The 19,234-nt window shown below is 42.1% G+C and overlaps 1 protein-coding gene across 1 annotated transcript in view; it reads left to right on the top strand.

Moving 5' to 3' along the window:
* anos1a (anosmin 1a) overlaps positions 1-18,853 on the top strand; it is a 28,315-nt gene extending 9,462 nt beyond the window's left edge. The window contains exons 4-14 of the mRNA XM_039606655.1: positions 2,404-2,469; positions 2,845-3,067; positions 3,599-3,783; positions 8,535-8,664; positions 10,110-10,315; positions 10,646-10,772; positions 12,832-12,936; positions 15,270-15,358; positions 15,646-15,817; positions 17,855-18,081; positions 18,707-18,853. Of these exons, the coding sequence (XP_039462589.1) occupies positions 2,404-2,469; positions 2,845-3,067; positions 3,599-3,783; positions 8,535-8,664; positions 10,110-10,315; positions 10,646-10,772; positions 12,832-12,936; positions 15,270-15,358; positions 15,646-15,817; positions 17,855-18,081; positions 18,707-18,853 (1,677 nt within the window). The remainder of the gene's footprint in view (positions 1-2,403; positions 2,470-2,844; positions 3,068-3,598; positions 3,784-8,534; positions 8,665-10,109; positions 10,316-10,645; positions 10,773-12,831; positions 12,937-15,269; positions 15,359-15,645; positions 15,818-17,854; positions 18,082-18,706) is intronic.
* Positions 18,854-19,234: the final 381 nt, after the last annotated feature.

Below are 19,234 nucleotides of genomic sequence, written 5' to 3'. Positions count from 1 at the left end.
GGAAGAACAAACAGATAAAACTCCTGACTGAGTGACTGGAATTTGTTGTCACTCGTTGTTGTTCTGTGCACAGATATTTCCGTCAGGTGGCGTGCAAATGACCCAAACTCGTTGGAACATCACACACAAAGTGAGTCTGTCATCTCTGTTTGCCTCTGCAGCAGGTCAGACGCTCACACACAACATGCTGCTTCTCGTGTCTTCTGGACTCATGTACAATCTTTAATGTATTCTTTCATCTTGCTCGTGCTGCTGAACTCTTCCTTGTGGAGCACTAAGAGCACCCGACACCTGGTTCATTCAGCACATCTACAACAGGACATGTGTGGCTTGTTTTCATCGGAGGGCGTTTGTGCCTGTGGCCTCATATTAACCCAAAAGCTTATTATCTACCCTGTAAGCAGTGAAAATGATGACAAATCTGTAAGCTTTACAGAAAATACACACAAGTAGACATGTGTGACTGTAAGCCACAGTTACACTCTGAGGATTGAGCCACTGACGTTTGGTTACAGTCTAGCCAGAGCCTAGACTGTAAGCTTCATCAAAAAAGATGTTTAAAGCCTAATTTAAAAGTAGAGATGTTGCATGTGTCTTTTCATTTCTTTTTTTTCTGAGCTGGTCTATTTTGCTGCATACCTGAATCAAAGGAGGCGGTATCATTTCTTGAAGCAACTGCATCTCCCAGTGTTGCAAAGTGGATTGAACCATTTGTCTGAGAGGGAGACCAGGATGACGGTCATGATTATGCACAGTTCATGTTATTGTATGAAATAATGCAGAAACAATGGTGCAAACTGAATTAATGGAACCTTGTCTTGCAGCTTTATGTCTATGTAATATAACGTTAGACTGAGTTTTGTTTTTGCACAAGAGAACTGGGAAGCAGCCTGAGGCCAGCTGAGTAAGATCTTTATTCAGAGTGGTCTTTCCTACCAAATCAGAGTGACAACATGAAAAATCATTCATGGGTAGATCTTTTACGACTTGCTTAGCTTATTAAAGCCTGTTGCAAACATATTATTGACATTAAAGTTCTACAGTTTGGATTATGAGGGTATGAGTGATAGATTTGTCCAATTCTACTTTTAAATATCCAATGAACCACAAGTAAACCCACAGTCTGAGACACAATGAGAGACTGTGAGTGTAAGATGGGCCCTGATGTATTTGTGGAGAAGGATTTTCAATTTGATTCTGGATTTAACAGTATAGGAGACATATGCTCGCTCTTTCTATGAAAGTAAACAAATGCATGAGCTAGTTTTCAGCGTCACTCTGAGACGGGACATTTCTAATTTTAGAGAGATTGCACACAAGGAAGAAAGCAGTCCTAGATGTTTGTTTAATATGTGGATTGATGTACATATCCTGATTCCCAACAGTGTTACTGGAGGTCAGCGTAATGCCATCCAGAGTAAGTATGGTAGCAGATACCATATTTGTAAGATTTGTAGGACTGAGTACAATAACTTTGTGATTTGTCTGAATTTATAGTGCAACAAACTGTTTTTCCAGGCCAATCAAAGGTCTTCTGAGTTAGTGAAGCGTCACTTCCTCTCCAGTGTGTGAGTTATCTGCTAAGCATTTGGAGCACTCCTCGAACTTTCAGATGACTTGCTATGCCCTTGTGAGGCTGTCGTACTTTTCACTTTTCCCCACTGTTTCTCACTACAGCATGAAATTAGAATCAGTGCACACTTGCTCCCCTGGGCTGCCTCTGCTTACTGGTGCAGGATTGGGCTTTGTGGTGCAGAGGACTACACTGTTAATTCTTGACATGCTCCAGAAACCCCCCGAGTGCAATATAAATCCCCTCACACTGAGGTGTGCACCTCCATAATGTTGAGTGTCGGCCTTCTCACTTTATTCTTTTTAGGAAAGATAACTTACTGTAAAAAATAATGAGACGGTGTCTTTCTGCTTACACACAAAGAGACAGGAGGTACTGATTTCCTCACTTTGCAACTAGTCTGATGTGACCACGCTTTTATGTCCACTTCCCCTGGAAAAAATAGCATTATTATGAATAAATAACATTCATGAAAAAAGCTCCAATTATTGTTTATTTTATTGAAGGTAATATTATGGGTATGATCAGTTGAATGTCCTTACCCATAAACATTTTGGCCCGTGCCTGATTGCGGGTGCCTGTGTATGTTTCTTTTGTGCATCGTTGCATTTTTTTGTATAATAATTTTAGAAATATTTATACTTAACTAAAGCGAGATCTGACAGGCTGTAATTTATGGTAACCTACAGTTTCACAGAGACATTAAACTGTCTGACACTCTTGTGTTCAGCAATAAAACATGAACACTTCACTGTGTATAACCTCCAAATGTATTTCTTCATTTCTGACCATAAACTTTAAACGTGCTCACACTGCTTTGACTTCCACAGTGCCTGGAGCCCTGCAGAGACTCCTGGGAGATGAAGGGGAAAGGCAACTGCAGAGAGTTATGTGAGGTATGGTGCAACATACAGCCAGTCATATTGTATGCTTTCTGAGTACAGTATAAAAACAGCCAAGGGTTGTTTTGTGCAATCACAGTTTGAAATAAACTGTTAAACTCTGTCCCAATAAAAACCTGGAGAATCAGTCTGTTCCTGGAAATATTTATTATTCATATTCAGTGCTCTTCTTTTTGTCTCGCTTTTCTTAATTTTCTTGTCTAAATGCTACTTATTGATGCAAACCTGACATTATCATATTTCACAGACAACATTCATACCGTTTATTCATTGTATCACTGTCGTATGTCAAGTATGCTGTAACAGGCCCAACAGAAGAATGTGAAAGTAGTTAACCTGTGCTAACTAGTTTGCCTTTGATTCATCCAGCGGGTGTTTCCCAGAAAGCACTGGGAGTGCGGGACCAGCTGTGAGTTCCTTCACTCTGTGCTGACGGTGAAGCAGGGCAGCTGTCCACCTCCACAGAGAGCCAGTGGTTTTGCTGCTGCCTGTGTGGAAAGCTGTGATCACGACAAAGAATGCTCTGCTCAGAAGAAATGCTGCTCTAACAGCTGTGGCCACACCTGCCAGACTCCCAGTGACATCTACAAGGGTATGTTGAGCCAGAACCACTGGCTATTCAAAACACATCACTTTAAATGTGTTTAACGATTTGACTGTAGGAAATAAATAATAAAGAAGCTCCGTGCGTCCATTTCTCCCACCTATCCAGTTCAGCTAGCGCTTATCCCAGCTGTCAGTGGGTGAGAGGTGGGGTACAGCCTGGGTCACCAATCAGTCACACTTACAGCCAGTTTAGAATTTATTATTAGCCTAACATGGATGTCATCAAATTGTGAGAGGAAGTCCGAGTATCCAGAGAGAACCCATGCAGCCATACGTACTCTAATGTTATCAGTCCTGATAACCTAAAAAATGCCCCCTTGGGCCTTTACGCAAATAAATGGAGTGAAAATTCTCTCTCCCTGAGTAAATCTGCAAATCCCTGCAGCATTGGTGGGTGCTGACTAAGAGCTCGATGCCCCCACTGCGGAACTACAGCAGATGATGAACAGTACTGTGCTCATAAGAGTCCCTTCAGCTGTACTCTATTTTACCTGTGGCGGATGGTTTGTCTGTCCAGGTGCTCCTCTGAAGCCAAGGAAGGAGCTAGCCTTTGAAGAAGTGTCTTCTGGCCAGCTGGAGGTGCACTGGTCATCGCGCTTCAACATCTCGGCCGAGCCTGTAGTCTACGTTCTGCAGAGGAGATGGAACTTTGGCATCCAGCCCAGTGAGGACACTGCTACATCGTGGCAGGTGGCTGCACAGGTTAGTTAACTGCCTCCAATATAAAGTGTTACAGAGATGTGACAAATTAAAGGAAAGAAAACCCAAATAAAGTCTCTTTGCAAGGTGCTGGGTCTCCAGGTGCTGACAGAACTGCTCTGCTGTGTTGGCATTTCTGTTCTTGTTTTGTTGATGGTGGCGGAGAGCACTGTCCAGCACAGGGGTGTGACAAAGTGGTTAGGCATGAACTCATTTACCACTTGTCCCTTAACCATATTGATAATTTATTTCTTTGTTATTTTACAGTCAGCCATAATGCTTTAATTTAGACATTGCTGGTGTAACTTCTCTTAACACACACTATCCCGGGGTTTGTTTGTGGTAGCAGTAGTTACATCCTTTACATCCATGCATGTTTTTTAAAGCAAACACTACTAACCATCAGGTCATCTGAATTTTCTTCTATTCACAGACAAATGTCTGGTAAATTATGTTTCTTTATGTTGCTTTGGTTATACTTACCATGGTGTCCATGTTGTTTATTCAGGTCCTATATTTAAGACAGGTATATGGGAAGGGCCACCCAGTACTTCCTGTTTATATAGGGTCATGAGGTCAATGATTGCATCATTGGGTGTAACCAAATGGAGGGTTTTTCATTTTCTATAGTATTGTTTATTTTCTTTAAAGTAGCCTTTTGAGTTATATAGTATGCAGTCTTTTACTTTACAAACCATTTAGCTGAGTAAATGAGTTTGTCAGTTTCATGCATAATCTTATTCCCAGTCTGACCTATTTGTTTCAACGGTAGAGACTAACGAGGTCAGGTGTGGGCAAAGTCCTGTATAAAGCAAGTGGGATTTTTGCATGCCTGATTGATTGTTATATGGTAAAATGGAGATGCCAGCAATAAAGTATGCTTAAAAGAACTTCAATCGTCTGCTAATGCTATTTACTTATCACCTTCCTTGCTGCTTAAGTTATGCTACACCACAAATGGTAGCAGCAGTGGCTCCAGGCCAATAGGTGATAGCAATGCAGAAATCAGCCAAGTCAAGGAAACCTCAAGGGCCAGCAGATTTTCCCTCAGAGGAGGCCCAAGATGATGGCAACCTGGCAGAAGCTACGGGTGAGCACAGCACCGAAGCACAAAGTCTCTCTGAGCTCTCAACTTTATTAAAAGGCCTGATGCAACAGCATGCTGACCGTGAGGCTAAATGGGAGCAGGACAGACAACGCCAGGATGAACGGTGGCGTAGAATGCAACACCAGTTCAGCCAACTGCAGCAGGAGGTCCAGTCGGAGCGCCTGGAGCATCAGATGCTGTTGGAAGGTGCAGTAGCTGAATCTGGAACGTCTCTGAGCCCCTCAGTACGGCAAAAGGTGCAGCAACCTGTTCAACAGAGAGGAAACCCCCCTGAGTCTTCCACAGCACCACAGTCATCCAATCTGGACAGAGTAAGCGGTTGGAAAGGCCCGAAGATGCAGCCCTATGGTGAGGATGAAGATATTGAACATTATTTAACCACTTTTGAGAGGATTGCAACAGGGTGTCAGTGGCCACAAGAAGAATGGGCACTGCATCTGGCTCCACTTTTTAGTGGTAAAGCACGTGCGGCATATGTTGCTATGGACACTGAAGAGACAATGGACTATGATAAAGTAAAAACCGCTGTTCTTGAAAAATTTGAAATAAGTGCTGAGACTTACCGAATCAGATTCCGCGACATGACGGTGAAGGACGATGAGACACCCAAAGAGCTGCGAACGCGCCTTAAAGACCTGTATGAAAAATGGATGCTTCCAAAGGAAAAGACAAAGGACCAAATAGGAGATGTCATCATGATGGAGCAGTTTCTCAGAGTTCTTAACCCAGAGCTGAGGACCTGGGTGAAAGAGTGCAACCCCACCACTTCAAAAGAAGCTGCAGAGATGGCAGAGGCTTTCCTTGCAGCCCGACGCCCACAAAAAGGGTACATGGTAGGAAAACCCAGTTCAGCCAATGTTTTTGTGGGTAAGTCAGGGGGTGGGAATGGGTACAGAGCTAAAGGCCCTAAACAAAGTTCTCCAATCACTAGCAGTAGTCGTGGTAGAGGAGTGAAGCAGAGAGGCCCCTTGGTATGTCATTCCTGTGGTCAAGCAGGTTACTTTAAGGCAGATTGCCCAGGTCAGCAAGTCAGTAAGACTTACACGTGTCTTTCACCACAGTGTTTTGACTTGCTAGAGGAAGAAACAGAGTCTCTAGTACCCTCCAGTGATCAGGAGCACACTATCTGTGTTTTCATTGAGGGAAAGCCATGTGTTGCCCTCTTGGATTCAGGCAGTAGCCGCACACTTGTCAGGCAAGATTGTCTTCCTAGTGACACCACATTTTGTGGTAAAGTGAAAGTCTGGTGTGTTCACGGTGATAATGTTGATTATCCCATTGCTAACATTTGCCTTCAAGTTAATGAAAAGGAGTACATACTTACAGTTGGAGTAATGGATAAACTTCCCTACCAGATTGTGTTGGGTCGGGACATGCCAATTCTTGGGGAGTTATTAGCAAAGACAGAAGGACAGAGAAGAGAAGAATCTGCATGTTGCATGTGAAGATCTGCTAGTAGTCACTAGGTCTGGTAATAAAGCTTCTCAGTCAGCGCCAGGTTTGAGTGAGTTGCCCTATGCAGACAGTGAAATTCTGAATATTGACAGACTAAGTAGGCTGCATTTAAAGAAAAGTAAAATGCAGAGAAGACAGGAAAAGTGAGGGGGACAGAAATTGCTGAGTCACTTCCTGAACCAGAGATTGATGAGCTCCTGGTTGTCCCGAGCAATATTGTCCAACTCCAAAGGGAGGACCCCTCTTTAGCACCCCTGTTTGCTAAGAGCACCCAAGAATCAGCGGCGATTAGAGTACAGGAAGTATTCATTGTTAAGAACGAACGACTGTATCGTCGTAGCAAAGTTTGTGACCAGTTGGTTCTTCCCAAAAGCTTAAGGCCTGTAGTCTTGCAGTTGGCTCATTCAGTTCCTTGGGCAGCCATTTAGGACATCTTAAAACCTTCTCCAGAATGATAACTCGCTTTTTTTGGCCACAGCAATTTTCAGATACTGTCCAGTTTTGCAAATCTTGTCCACAGTGTCAGTTGACCGCCCCGAGTAGGAAAGGAGACAGAGCCCCACTCATTCCTATGCCTGTGATAGACATCCCCTTTTCTCGTGTTGCCATGGATATTGTCGGCCAATTGGAGAGAAGTAGTTCAGGGCATAGGTACATTCTAGTGACAGATCAAGGATCAAACTTCACTTCTAACCTGTTCAAGGAAGTCTACAAACTTCTGGGAATTACCGGAATCAAAACAAGCCCTTACCATCCACAAACTGATGGACTTGTTGAGAGGTTTAATAAAACCCTGAAATCAATGCTGAGGAGGTTCGTAAGAGAATCAGGAAAAGACTGGGACCAATGGCTTCCATTTTTGCTTTTCGCCTATAGAGAGGTACCACAATCATCAACTGGATTTTCTCCATTTCAGCTCTTGTACGGCCATAATGTCAGAGGTCCACTGGATGTACTTAAGGAGGCTTGGGAGGAAGCTAGACCTGAAAAACAGTGCTCTTCCCTCTCTTATGTGTTGAAAATGAGGCACAAGCTTGAATAGTTTCAGGAACTGGCTCATTGTCACCTCGTAAGTGCCCAGCAACATCAAAAACAGAACTATGATAAGACAGCTCACAGGAGGACCTTTAAAGAAGGACAAAAAGTGTTGCTCCTTTTGCCAACCACTGAAAGCAGTCTCTTAGCCAAATGGCAGGGGCCATTTGTGATAAACAGGAAGGTAGGCCCTGTCACTTATGAGCTCAACATGCCAGATCGTCGAAAAAAGCACCAGGTGATTCATGTCAACATGTTGAGGGAGTGGATTGATAAGCTGGAGCAATCACTTCAGTTGTGGGCTCGTGTTGTACTACAGGAAGAAGAGCCTCAAGAGCAATTCTTTCCCACCAGTACTGAAGAAGAGCTATTTCCGGATTTGAGCCATCTGTCTCCAGAACAGCAGGAGGAGCTCGCGGCCATAATGCCACAGGAGCTTTTTAGCTCAAAGCCAGGCTACACCCATCTTATTCAGCATGACATACTCCTGCGTTGTCCGAATCAACCACCCATCAGGGATACCACCTCCAGAGTTCCAGCAAAGCTAATGCCAGCATTGATGCTATTTACTTATCACCTTCCTTGCTGCTTAAGTTATGCTACACCACAAGGGGTCACATGATAAACTGGGACTGTTGTGGAGGCTGAGCAATAAGCTGAACTCAGCTCTGCTCGGCATTAACTTCATAAAGTGTTGCTGGTAAAAGTAGATGTTACAGTTTTCACATGTACGACGGGCACAGCAAGAACACCAACATTTTATCACAAATGATTTTTTTTTAATCGCATTTATTTCAAATTTTCAGACTTAACTTTGTTAGAAATGAGATTATTATTTTGCTTGTAGTTTAATAACTTCATCTGCAGTTTTTCAGTTTCTAGTCTGTTTGGACTTGAACATGTGCATTAATGTGAGGTTAAGTGTCCGAGGTGGAAAACTGAAAGAAAAGAGACGATCTGTATCTGGATATTCAAAAATTCTGCAAACATTTTATGGCTCATAAGACATTTTGGTAAATTTCTCTTAACTCGACAATGAATTGTGACATGCTTAAAAATCTATCAACTTATTTTCTTGGACATGACAGAATCTACCTAAACACTGACTAAACGCACTGTTTTCTCCCGAATGTCACTGACTTCATTTCCCCCACAGACGACGGAGCAGAGAGCGAGGCTGTCAGACATCCGGCCCGGTCGCTGGTACCAGTTTAGAGTGGCAGCCGTTAACCTTCACGGGACCAGAGGTTTCACCACGCCCAGCAGACATTTCCACTCAAGCAGAGGTCAGACACACATCGCATGTCTGTGTGTATATGTGTGTGTTCTTCGAGCCCACTTCTCCCATTCGCCAAACAGCACCATTAACCATAATGAATCACTGTCGGGGGGCTGGAGCCAGGTGACAGTCAGCCGGCACACTTTGGACAAGCTGCCAGCTGCAGAGACACAACAACAAAGTCTGACAACAGAGAGTGACTGTGGTGATTTAGCTGTGCTGATGTGGTGATCTTCAGAATGGCTGTAGGCCAGTGACGAAAGTAGGTGATGCAGCAACGCTCAAACAGGCAGAGGTGGTGACAGGTAGGACTGTGGCAGCGCAGGTCAGAGAGGCAGGAAAGGTGTTCGGACTGACCAGCTACAGTGACATCAGCTGAAAACAAAATATATTTTGACAGCTTAGAAAATACAAAGTGACAGAGTACAGGCCAGTACAGCACCAGTCCCACCACTGCCTCTACTACCCTAGAAGTAGAAGAGATAGACAAGAGAGATTTTTTTAATGAACTTAAAGTCAAGAAGCCAAAAGTTCTTAATATCAACACTGGCACAGTTAGAAGCTATTCAAGAGAAAATAGACTGTTTAGCAAATGGTGGTACTGTTGTATATATGTATTACAGAGTTTATGGAGAGAATCCTCAGAGGATTCATTGTTTTCCTCTGTGTGATTTCTATAGCTGCCACAGTCACAAAGGAGCCGCCTCGGCAAGTCGAAAACATGTGAACCTTAATCAATTCAGACGTGTTCATGAGAGCGGCGTTCTCCCACTGTTTGCTGCGCTGTGCTGAGGTACTTAGGGACACAGTGTAGGTGGTGCCCTTATGTGCTGAAGTGCATTGTTAGAACAGCTTTACCACTGTTTAGCCATCTGTGGCTGCTGAGATTGATCACTGATCCTGATCAGGCTGAGGAACAGGAAGCACCAGATATAAATACCAGCATCCAGGCAATTCATGCTAATGGTAGGCAGCAGTCCTCTCTATTAATGAAAGCAATGGTAGTGTGTGATAATAAAGGACCCACGCACACAGCGTTACATGCTGAGTGTACGTTTTTATCTGTAATCTGTTTCTGCAGCAGCTTTCCAGCTGCCCTCCTCCGGCTTCACACCACACACAGACCTCTGCTCTGGTCCTGGTGATATACTCAAAGGGGAGACATGATCAGATGATGGCGGTCAGACTCCCCTGACACCATGCCCTGAACCCACTGCTCCTCCCTTGCAGCTAAGCCACAAACCACAGCCTGCCACACAATACTATCTGTAAATATGGTAGAGGTCTCCTGAAATCCATTTTTGGGTTATTTTGAGAGTAACACATGCGAATGAATTGGCCTATTGTGAACTTTGCAGGTTGGGTTAAAAAACTAAGCACATGTCAGTGCACTAAAGGTCATTGTTTCTGTATGCAAACAGATATTAATAACATCCAACATGTCCCCCTCAGATCCCTCCAATCCTCCTGCTCCTACTGAGCTGAGAGTAGCAAATATGAGCTTTGGTCCTGGGAGCACAGTGGTAGCCAGGATTGAGTGGAGCATGCCTCCTGACCTGGATGTTCCCATCCACCACTACAAGGTCAGTTGGAGCTGGACTGCAGCTGGACATTCTTCTGCCTCATCCCTGACCAAGAGGAGGAAGACGGTCAGAAAGGTGAGAATGCCACAGCTGCAGATGGAGCACGTCAAAAGCATGACTTCTATTTAAGATCCAAGAAAGATATAATGTATGTAATGTTCTCTGAACCCCTCATGGAGTGTCACATTTTCCTAAATTTGCTTTGAAAAATCTGAGGCAGCAGTTTTAACCACAGAGAGCTGAACCATTAATTTAACCACATTTGAATAAAGATGCTGTATCTGTGTGTAGCATGTTTACATCTGTGATCGCAACTGGAAGCAAATATGACAAACTTGAATATAACATGGAATCAGTGATGTGGTATGTGCCTAATTGTGTGTCTGTGTGTGTTTGTGTGCACAGAGCCAGGTGGAGCTGGACAGCATGAGGACCAACAGGAGCTACAGTGTGGAGGTTCAGGCTGTGTCTTACTGGGGACAAACTCAGCTCAAAGGACCGCGCGCTGTCCTCCACTTCACCACGCAGCAAAGTACGGAAACATGCACGCGACACAGAGGCTTTGACTTTTTCAGCTTGAGCTCGTGATTGTGTCGTGAAGAAAAGAAAACGTCTTCATGTCGGCTTAAAATTTCTCTAAAGTGTAAAAGCATGTTCAGATGTTTAGGCTCGCACTGAAAGTTTCCTCTTGCTTTGCCTGCCACGCATTTGTATAATCGTTAGGTTTGCTTTTACACTTTTATGGTGACATTTTTTATTTTTTAAAAAAGCACCTTGGGGTTTAATATTTCAAAGGTTTTCTCCCGCTGGGATGTTCAATCTTTGATCTCCTGTATCTCAGAGCTTCACTCCAGATGCAACCTTAACATTCCACACCTACAAACTTATCAGTGCGACAGGGCTGAAAACTCTTTTAGCTTTGAAATTCAAAATGTCAAGGCATTCCTTTCAAAGAGATGGTTGACATTATACAAAGAAAAAGAATAGAAAATGTTCTTGACAATTACAGAAATGAGCGTGAGAGTGAGTGCATCATGGAAGAAGGTTTGAAGTGAAGTCGCTGTCAGCGTCTGTACTTTTGTGCAGAGCAGAAAGTGTCGTGTGAACGTTCAAGGTGAAAAAGTTTACCAGCACATCAACGTTTTCTGTACGTGACATTTTTTTCAGCCCGTTAAAATGCAAAGTATGTATGTTTGTCAACATTTTCATAAGCTGAATGATTTCTGTTCTTGGAAAAGCCTTCACAAGCTTGGAAACCAGAGTTCATTCATAAAAGCACATTGTGATAGTTTCACCCCCCCCCCCCCCCCCAAATGTATATATCAAATTGGTAAAATTAAATGTATAGATTTATCTTTAATGTAAAGTAGAAACTGTTTTTTTTTAATTTTTTATTCTAAGTCTTGCAGTGATGAAATGATAAAAACTTGAAAGTGAAGGGAAATGCATTAAAATCACAGGCAATCAGAAACAACCTGAAAACAGAGACTGGAGATGTATCAGTATGTGCACAGCCCCACACGTGACATGGGTGGGAAAAAACTGTTGCATGCAGATAGAGTGCATAATCCAAATAAAGTCATAGTTAATACTAATGAAGAAACTGTCATCAAACCTACACGCTCTGATGTGTTCCAGTCAGTCAGTTTCTATTTACTTTCATTGGGTTTTACTGTACATCTAGTTGTTAATAAGTGAATTAAACTTAAACTTCTCAAAAACCCTGAGTGAGATCTACTCATCAGCTTTCCACAGTGATGCTTTGTATTCACTGAGATTATGAAACATAAAGTTCATGTAAAAAACAAAGATTTGACAGGGTTTATGCTGTTGTGTAGCGCAGCCTTACTGCTTCCATCAGAATTAAGAGGAAAAGTAAGCAGTGTCCAGCTGCTCCTAGTCAGATGCACTTTATTAAGTGATTATCAGTAAATGAGAGTGCCTCTGCAGCATTCAGGTGTGTACTAACACACTGAGGAGGAACGACATCAGCAGTGATCCTCGAGAAGTAATCATTGCTGTCCAGCAGTCTGGGAAGGGTTATAACGAAATTTGAAGTCTACCACAGGAAAAAATATTATTCATGTGTGGAAACAGTCAAGATGGTTACCGATCCCAGGAGTCCAAGCAAATTCATCCAAAGTCAGACTGCAAAGGCCTCAGTTAGCATATGAGACACAGACTGCAAAACAGCAACTCTTCAACAGGACAAAGATCCCAAATTGTAACAAATCTATAACAGAAAGAATGCAGCTGTGGCCCAAAGTCCCGACCTCGACCTGGACCTCAACATGAAATACTGTGAAGAGACCTTGAAAGAGCTGCTCACAGACAAAGGCTCACAAGCATCAATGAAATGAAGTAACGGTGTAAAGAAGAGTGGGCCCAAATTCCTCCACAACAACTCGAGACACCGACAAGTCATACAGGCAATAATTACCTCAAATGATTGATACTAAAAGGTTTTTGTACCTGCGGCTGTGTCGTGGCATGTGTTTGGTTTTTTTACAGACTAGAGTCACTCACGTATCACTGTATGTGATGCTTTAAGGCGTCAGTTCATGTTTGATTGTATTTTGTCTGTTTTGAAGCCACGAATGCTCCCAGAAGCCCTACAGGTGACGTCCTGGATGTGGGGACACCGTTCTACCAGGACGGAGAGCTCAGGGTTCATGTTTACTGGCAGAGAAGCGTGGGTATGTACAAATCATGTCACAAGTAACATCTGAGTTATCCTGCAGCTGCTCTGGAAAAGTTCAAACAGCTGCTGTTAAAAAAAAGACAAATACCCTGTTTTGAAACAGCGTGCAGAGATAAATGTGCCAAGGTTTACTCAGCAAAAATTGCAATACACGTTATTCTGAAAAAGAAATGTATTTTCTGTGCAGAATGTATAAATATGATGAGTAATTCATGTTATGGAAGGAGGCTGCTGCCAGGAGACATAATGTTAGCCACCAGTTTCACAAAATCAGCAAGAGGCTGAAGCGAATCTTGAAACATGAGCTAAGGTTAGAGCTGCTTAATGTCTCCCACAGAAAAGAACGTCTCTAGGAAACTACTGCATCACAGCAGTCAGTGCCAAACACTGCATAGAAAAAAAAAACAAGAAAACAAACACAAAAATAACCATGCAGAGCAAAGACGCAATTATATGAACACAGACTCAAAGTTAAAAACAAAATAAATGCTCTGTGCCATACTCACAGTTAACACAGGGGAAGAATGAGTTATGTTGGTCTGCCAAACAGTGGACTGTGCAAAAATGTCCTGTGGAGTGAGGGATTTAGTCACTCCCATAATCTTTCCCTGATGTGACTGACAATCCGTCTTGCAATGATGCAAACTGTAAGCTCCTACCTCTCGCTTCTAGAAACAGCCCTATTTCTCTGCAGCCTGAAGGCTGTGCAGGATATGTAAATGCAGGAATACACTAAGCTGTTGTTGGGCCACTTCTTCTATTACTGGGCTTTAACCCACGTACAGGTCAGAAATAACTCAGATGTAGTGATTAAAAGTTCAGCAGTTTAGCCTCAGTAAAGGTTTATTGGTGTACATGGGGCAAAAGACTCTATGAAAACCAGTAATAAAGAATTAGCAGTAAGCTCACTAGTTAGCTGACATTTAAAAATAATGGCTCAGGTATCTGGAAAAAAGGAAGACACAGAACAGCACTGCTAAAACCTTTACCCTAAAAACAAGGATGAAAAACTAAATACCAGAAAGGACTCGGAGGACTGGTCAAACTGAGCTTGTTGACACAACGATCTAGCACGCAGTGGCAAGCTACAGAGATTTGGGTGAATATAAATTCATGTATTTGAAGTTTTAGGGCTGTGGTTGGAAGCACACAGGTTCACTGAGTGAGTGCTTGGTGACTAGAGACAAGTGTCATCACATGACAAGAAGACTCCATCAAAAATGACCCCAATCACACCAGGGCTGGTAATTTAATGTTTCTGCAAGGTTGGAATCAAAAACCTAAACCTAATCTCTGCAATCCTAGTTGGACCTCCACCATGAGCCCACAAGCTGCAGTGCACAGGCCAGCCTTGGACCTGAAAACAGGGTTACTAGGTCATAAAATAAAAAGTGAATATATAATCTGGTAAAGCAGAAATGGGAGTGAGCTCCAGGCTGGACTGAGACACCATATTGAATCTCATGAATGAGTATTTAAATCTTGTCACCCTTTAGGTATTATAGTGAATAACAGCTTAAGAATTTAGAGGTCTAGACAGTGTTCAAAAATGATGTCAATGTAAGAAGCTCCAAGGTGAAGGTAGTTCTATGACGAGGTGGGTAACAGGGACTACGTGAGATAAAAACAGTATCCAGTCTCAGCCAGAATTGCCCTCACAGTGATTAGAACAACAAGTTATCAGGCGAGAGACGTGAGACAAGGGAAAGCATCTGATACATGTCGCAGTGTAGGATCCCTCCCCCTCCTAGGTGCAAGTCCCTAGGATTGGATGAGAGTGGGTGCTGAGAGGCTGCGACCAGCCCAAGTGCCAATGAAGGGGGTACTGAGTTTAAACCGCGGCTCCTCCTCACCTCTTTTAACCAATCAGATAGATGCACATTTTCCTATAAAACTCTTTGTAATGCTAAGATAGGTACTCACTTTGGAATTTGGCTGCAGCTAACTGCTTTCAGACTGCATCTTCAGAACAAAAGGGGTCCATGTACATGTTTCTTATTAATCATCCAATGCCTTAATAAATATACCAAAAGAAGAAGCATTTGGCCTGTGATTCCTTAAGGTGGATAAACAATCATGGTAACAACCTCCATAAAAGCACTCAAAGGAAGCTTGAGAGAAAAAGTGACATAGCAAAACAGTTACGAGATGATCTGTGTCATTACATAACTAGGTTTAAAAAAGCAGGTTTAAACAAGTAAAAAAACATTAAAGGTTGCATGGAGATAACAGTATAATACAGCTAATGAACAAAGTGGTTCTGACTGTGCAAGACTCAACATAAACAGATCCATTATTTCTTCTTTTAATGGCTTCTTGTGTGTGTAGACCCTTTGGTTGAATTCTACAGAATCCAGTGGGGACCTGAACACTGCGGACACAACCAGACCAGACCTATGGAGAAGACCAGTACAAAGGTAACCCTATTCAAATAAACGAGTATCATTCTGATCATGGAGGTGAAATTATAAGTATTTAATTTCCATAGCCAAAATAAAACAGAGTTGAAACACATCACATGGGTGGTACAGATAAAAAGGACTGCTTTTATTAATCTTGTTATTGATAGGACAAGACAATGTATGCATCGTGAGCAGGTGATTTTACTCTTTGCCTTGCCTGCTGTGAAATGAGAGTTGCAGTAATCTGAAATTGGGAATCAGTCTCCAGTCAGCCATGCTCACACCCTGTCTGTCTAATCTAGGAGAGCTTTATCAGCCTGCAGGGCTTACTCTTCTCCTGTAAGTATAAAGTCCTTCTGCAGCCAGTCAGCAAGACGAGTCATCCTCTGGCAGAAAGCACCAGCTTTCATACACCTTCCTGCGCCACCATCCAGGCCAAGAGTCCAACACCTGTCAACTGTCCCAGAGAAACCGGTGAGGCAAACGCAGCATCGAGAAAATGTACTTTTATGAATATTAGATTTTAAGCTGAAATAATGGATTATTTATTTTATTTTACTGATCAGTGTCTGCACACTTCAACACTTTCTAAGTGCAGCAAGAGTCAGCGAGGTCAACTCAGTTAACTTCTAATCAAACCTTTTTTTTTAAACAGAGCAATTCTGACTGACAAGACACATATGTATAAAAAAATTACTGACACTGAACTGCCCAATCAAATCTCTTAATGCAACCGGCCCCTCCCCTACCTTCCGTACATCATTTGAGGAATTTGAAACTTTACAACCATAATCGGGTTTAAAGTTGGAAATGGGAAGTGAGACAACTTTAAGACTGGGTGTAGTAGTGCACCACTGAGAAAAGAATTATGATGATAATATGGTGCAAAATAGTGCAGCACGTGAAACTGTAAATTGCAATACTGCAAACCAGTCAGTTTAGCCTGTATTAAACTGCCCAGTTTTTCACGCAATCCTCCAGTAACACAAACATTTGTGCGCTTCAGTTAGTTTTGAAAGATAATTAACAAAAACAAAATGCAACAATACATATAGATATACACATTAAAAGTCTAAAATTAAATTGAACTTTTCCAGATTATCAAATCTGACTTGTTGAGCAATCCTTACCTTTCAAAATAAAATCTTAACTTCCTCTCATGTCCTCTCTTTCTTACGCCTTTCTCCATCTCTCCATTGAGTGTCACTCCATCACATTAACATGACATTAACATATTTCTTTTCCTTCTGGGAAATAATGTAAATAAATTTACATTAGTTACAATGATGCAGTATGTAACAAAGTACACATATAAAAGTGTTTTGTTTGATGGTATTTGTTGAGCTGTTTGAAAAGATGTGCTTCAAATGACCTTAAAATGTTACTCCATTTATGCTTGCTTTTTTTCACTAGCTAGCTTCTGAGGTACCACAACATCGACACCTTTTCTTATTACTGAGCAAATATCGTCGGCTGGAGCACGACCGGCCACATGAAAACTTAACTTTATCTATCAGATTTAACTACTCATTTACTGAAGGTGCCAGAAAGCCGCTCCAGATTGTTTTTCCCATTTTAACCCCATCACATTTCAAAAGCAGTATAAATACTGTAGGATTAAAGAAATTATTTTACGGTTACTGTTCATAACCATCATCTTTATCATTGCATTAATTATCATTTCATCAAAGCATTTATTGAAGCTGTTGGCATTATGTTATAATTTGTATTACAGGGGTTATCATAATCACATATTAACATGTTTATTACAGGTGCAGTTATAACCACTTTAAATCGTTGAGTTAAATCTATAATCTTAAAAGCTTATATGCTGAGTATATTGTTACAGTAAAAATAGTAGCGGAGCAAAGGCCTGAGTGTTTTCAGCAACATGTTGCACTAGAGTTTACTTGACAACAGGTGACAGAAGGAGGACGAGTCCATGGGGACCTCAAAGGCCTGAGATCATCACCATGTTTGGAAGAGGATCCCAGAAAGGGGAACTTCTGTGTCTGCATTTATCTCTTAAGATTGATCATTGTCTGTAAAAGAGGCAAATAATGTTCTTAAGATGCAAATTATGTGCTTTTAAATGCAAGAGGGGGCGTTATAATACCCTGATGTTATAAAAGCAATCTGGAGTGTATTTTTGGGCGGAGATCTACAGCTGATGTTTTGCAGTTTACATCTCCCCACGCTGCGTGTATTCATTAAAATCAGTTGTTTTGACCAAGCTCTTCTGGACCATCGTTGTTTTACTCTCGTCCTCAGTATCGGACCCTTAACAATACACAACACAATGATGTAAATATGAAATGTAATTTCAGAGGAATCATATGCAGAAATATTCAAAATTGCCTCAGGAGACATAATCATGCTCCAATTTGTCTTTTTTTATACTTCTGGTGAGTGATTGGAAGTTTATGCCACTTGCTTTCTCATGGAGAGGCTAAACTTGTTCATCATTCAAGTATCTGACTTCATTTGACTGTCTGGTTGTGTATTTTTCAGCTGTGAATCTTCAGAAAGTCCTGGTGAAACCAACCAACCTGATTGCATCTTTTGAGGTCCTGGGTGGCAATGTGACAGCTATCTTTAGCTGGGATATATCTATGACTTCATCCCACCAGCAGCTAACTGGTTACCAGGTTACCTGGGCAGAAGTCATCTCAACTAACCGCAACTACAACGTCAAGCTGCCTCGCACCTTGATCTCCCAGTCCCAGATCCTACCTCCGGTCAGTGAAGTGACTTTACTAAACTATACAATGTGGAAAATTAAATCTGAAAAGTGATGTTTTTAAAAATACAGTTATTGCTTGGTATGGCAAAATCCATCTTATTGCTAAATTATTATTGCAAAAACATCGAAGCACTGAGCATGACTGAGAGACTCTCAGAATTCCAGATGAGAGAATTCCAGTGTGCCTTGACTGCTGGTTTTATGCACAGACGGCAAATAAAGAACCTTGATGAGCATCTAAGTTTTTAACCTGTAAAAGTGTCAACTTGACTCGACTCATACTAGGCCTAAAGTTCGTCACCAGTTTTTCTAAAATCATTAAGAGAAATGCATAACTACATCTGTCTTTACTCACTATTAAACCAGTAATACAGAAAAGGCACAGTGAAGGGAACTCATCACTGCTGGAACTGAAACAGGAAAAGGCAAAAAAAAGTCCCTTCTGGTTCTTATCTATTTATGATCCCCCAGTTCTACAAGCTGTTCGTTCTTGTTTTCGTGCGAACACAGTTCGTTCTCCTTTTTGTCCGTTCTCGTGCAAACACCTTTCAAGAACGTCTTTAACACAGTTCATCTTACAAGAGTAACATAATCTTAGTCACCCTTCCATTTGCTTACAGTCGCCCTCTTGTCCGTCACCACATCAGACGAAGAACTACAGAGCTCTGCTTCATCGGTTTCCCTCCAGGCAATCCAAGAAACCCAAACACTCTCAATGTCATGGCGACGCTTCAAAGAGACCAAATGCCGAATACCTTAAGTTATGAAGTAACTCTGGCCACTCGTCACCTCCGTGGAATTCAACAAGATCACCCACCAGCAAAGCTCACAGCTCCACTCACATTGCTCTGAAACAGGCCCACAGGCTGGGCAAGTTAGTCAAAAAGCCAATAGACTCAGAAGCCACACCATTCCAGCGCTTCCAAAAGGTCTCCCAAATATCCTTCCATTAAAGATTCAAACTGGACCGTAGCCTGGTTTCAGCTGCTTCTACCGCCAGCATTCAAAGCTAACTTTTGTAGTTTTTTAACCTCACACATCTAAATGTCTATCCAAAGTCTTCTTCCATGCAGAAGTAAAATTGCACCTCCAACAGCAAATGCTACTGTGTATCTTGTAGCTCCACCCACCCATCAGTGCCAGGTAGC

The sequence above is a fragment of the Oreochromis aureus genome, linkage group 23 (genome assembly GCF_013358895.1).
Source record: "Oreochromis aureus strain Israel breed Guangdong linkage group 23, ZZ_aureus, whole genome shotgun sequence".
Classification (NCBI taxonomy): Eukaryota; Metazoa; Chordata; class Actinopteri; order Cichliformes; family Cichlidae; genus Oreochromis; species Oreochromis aureus.
Note: the sequence above shows the minus strand (reverse complement) of the source record. Positions and strands in the feature narration are given on the sequence as shown.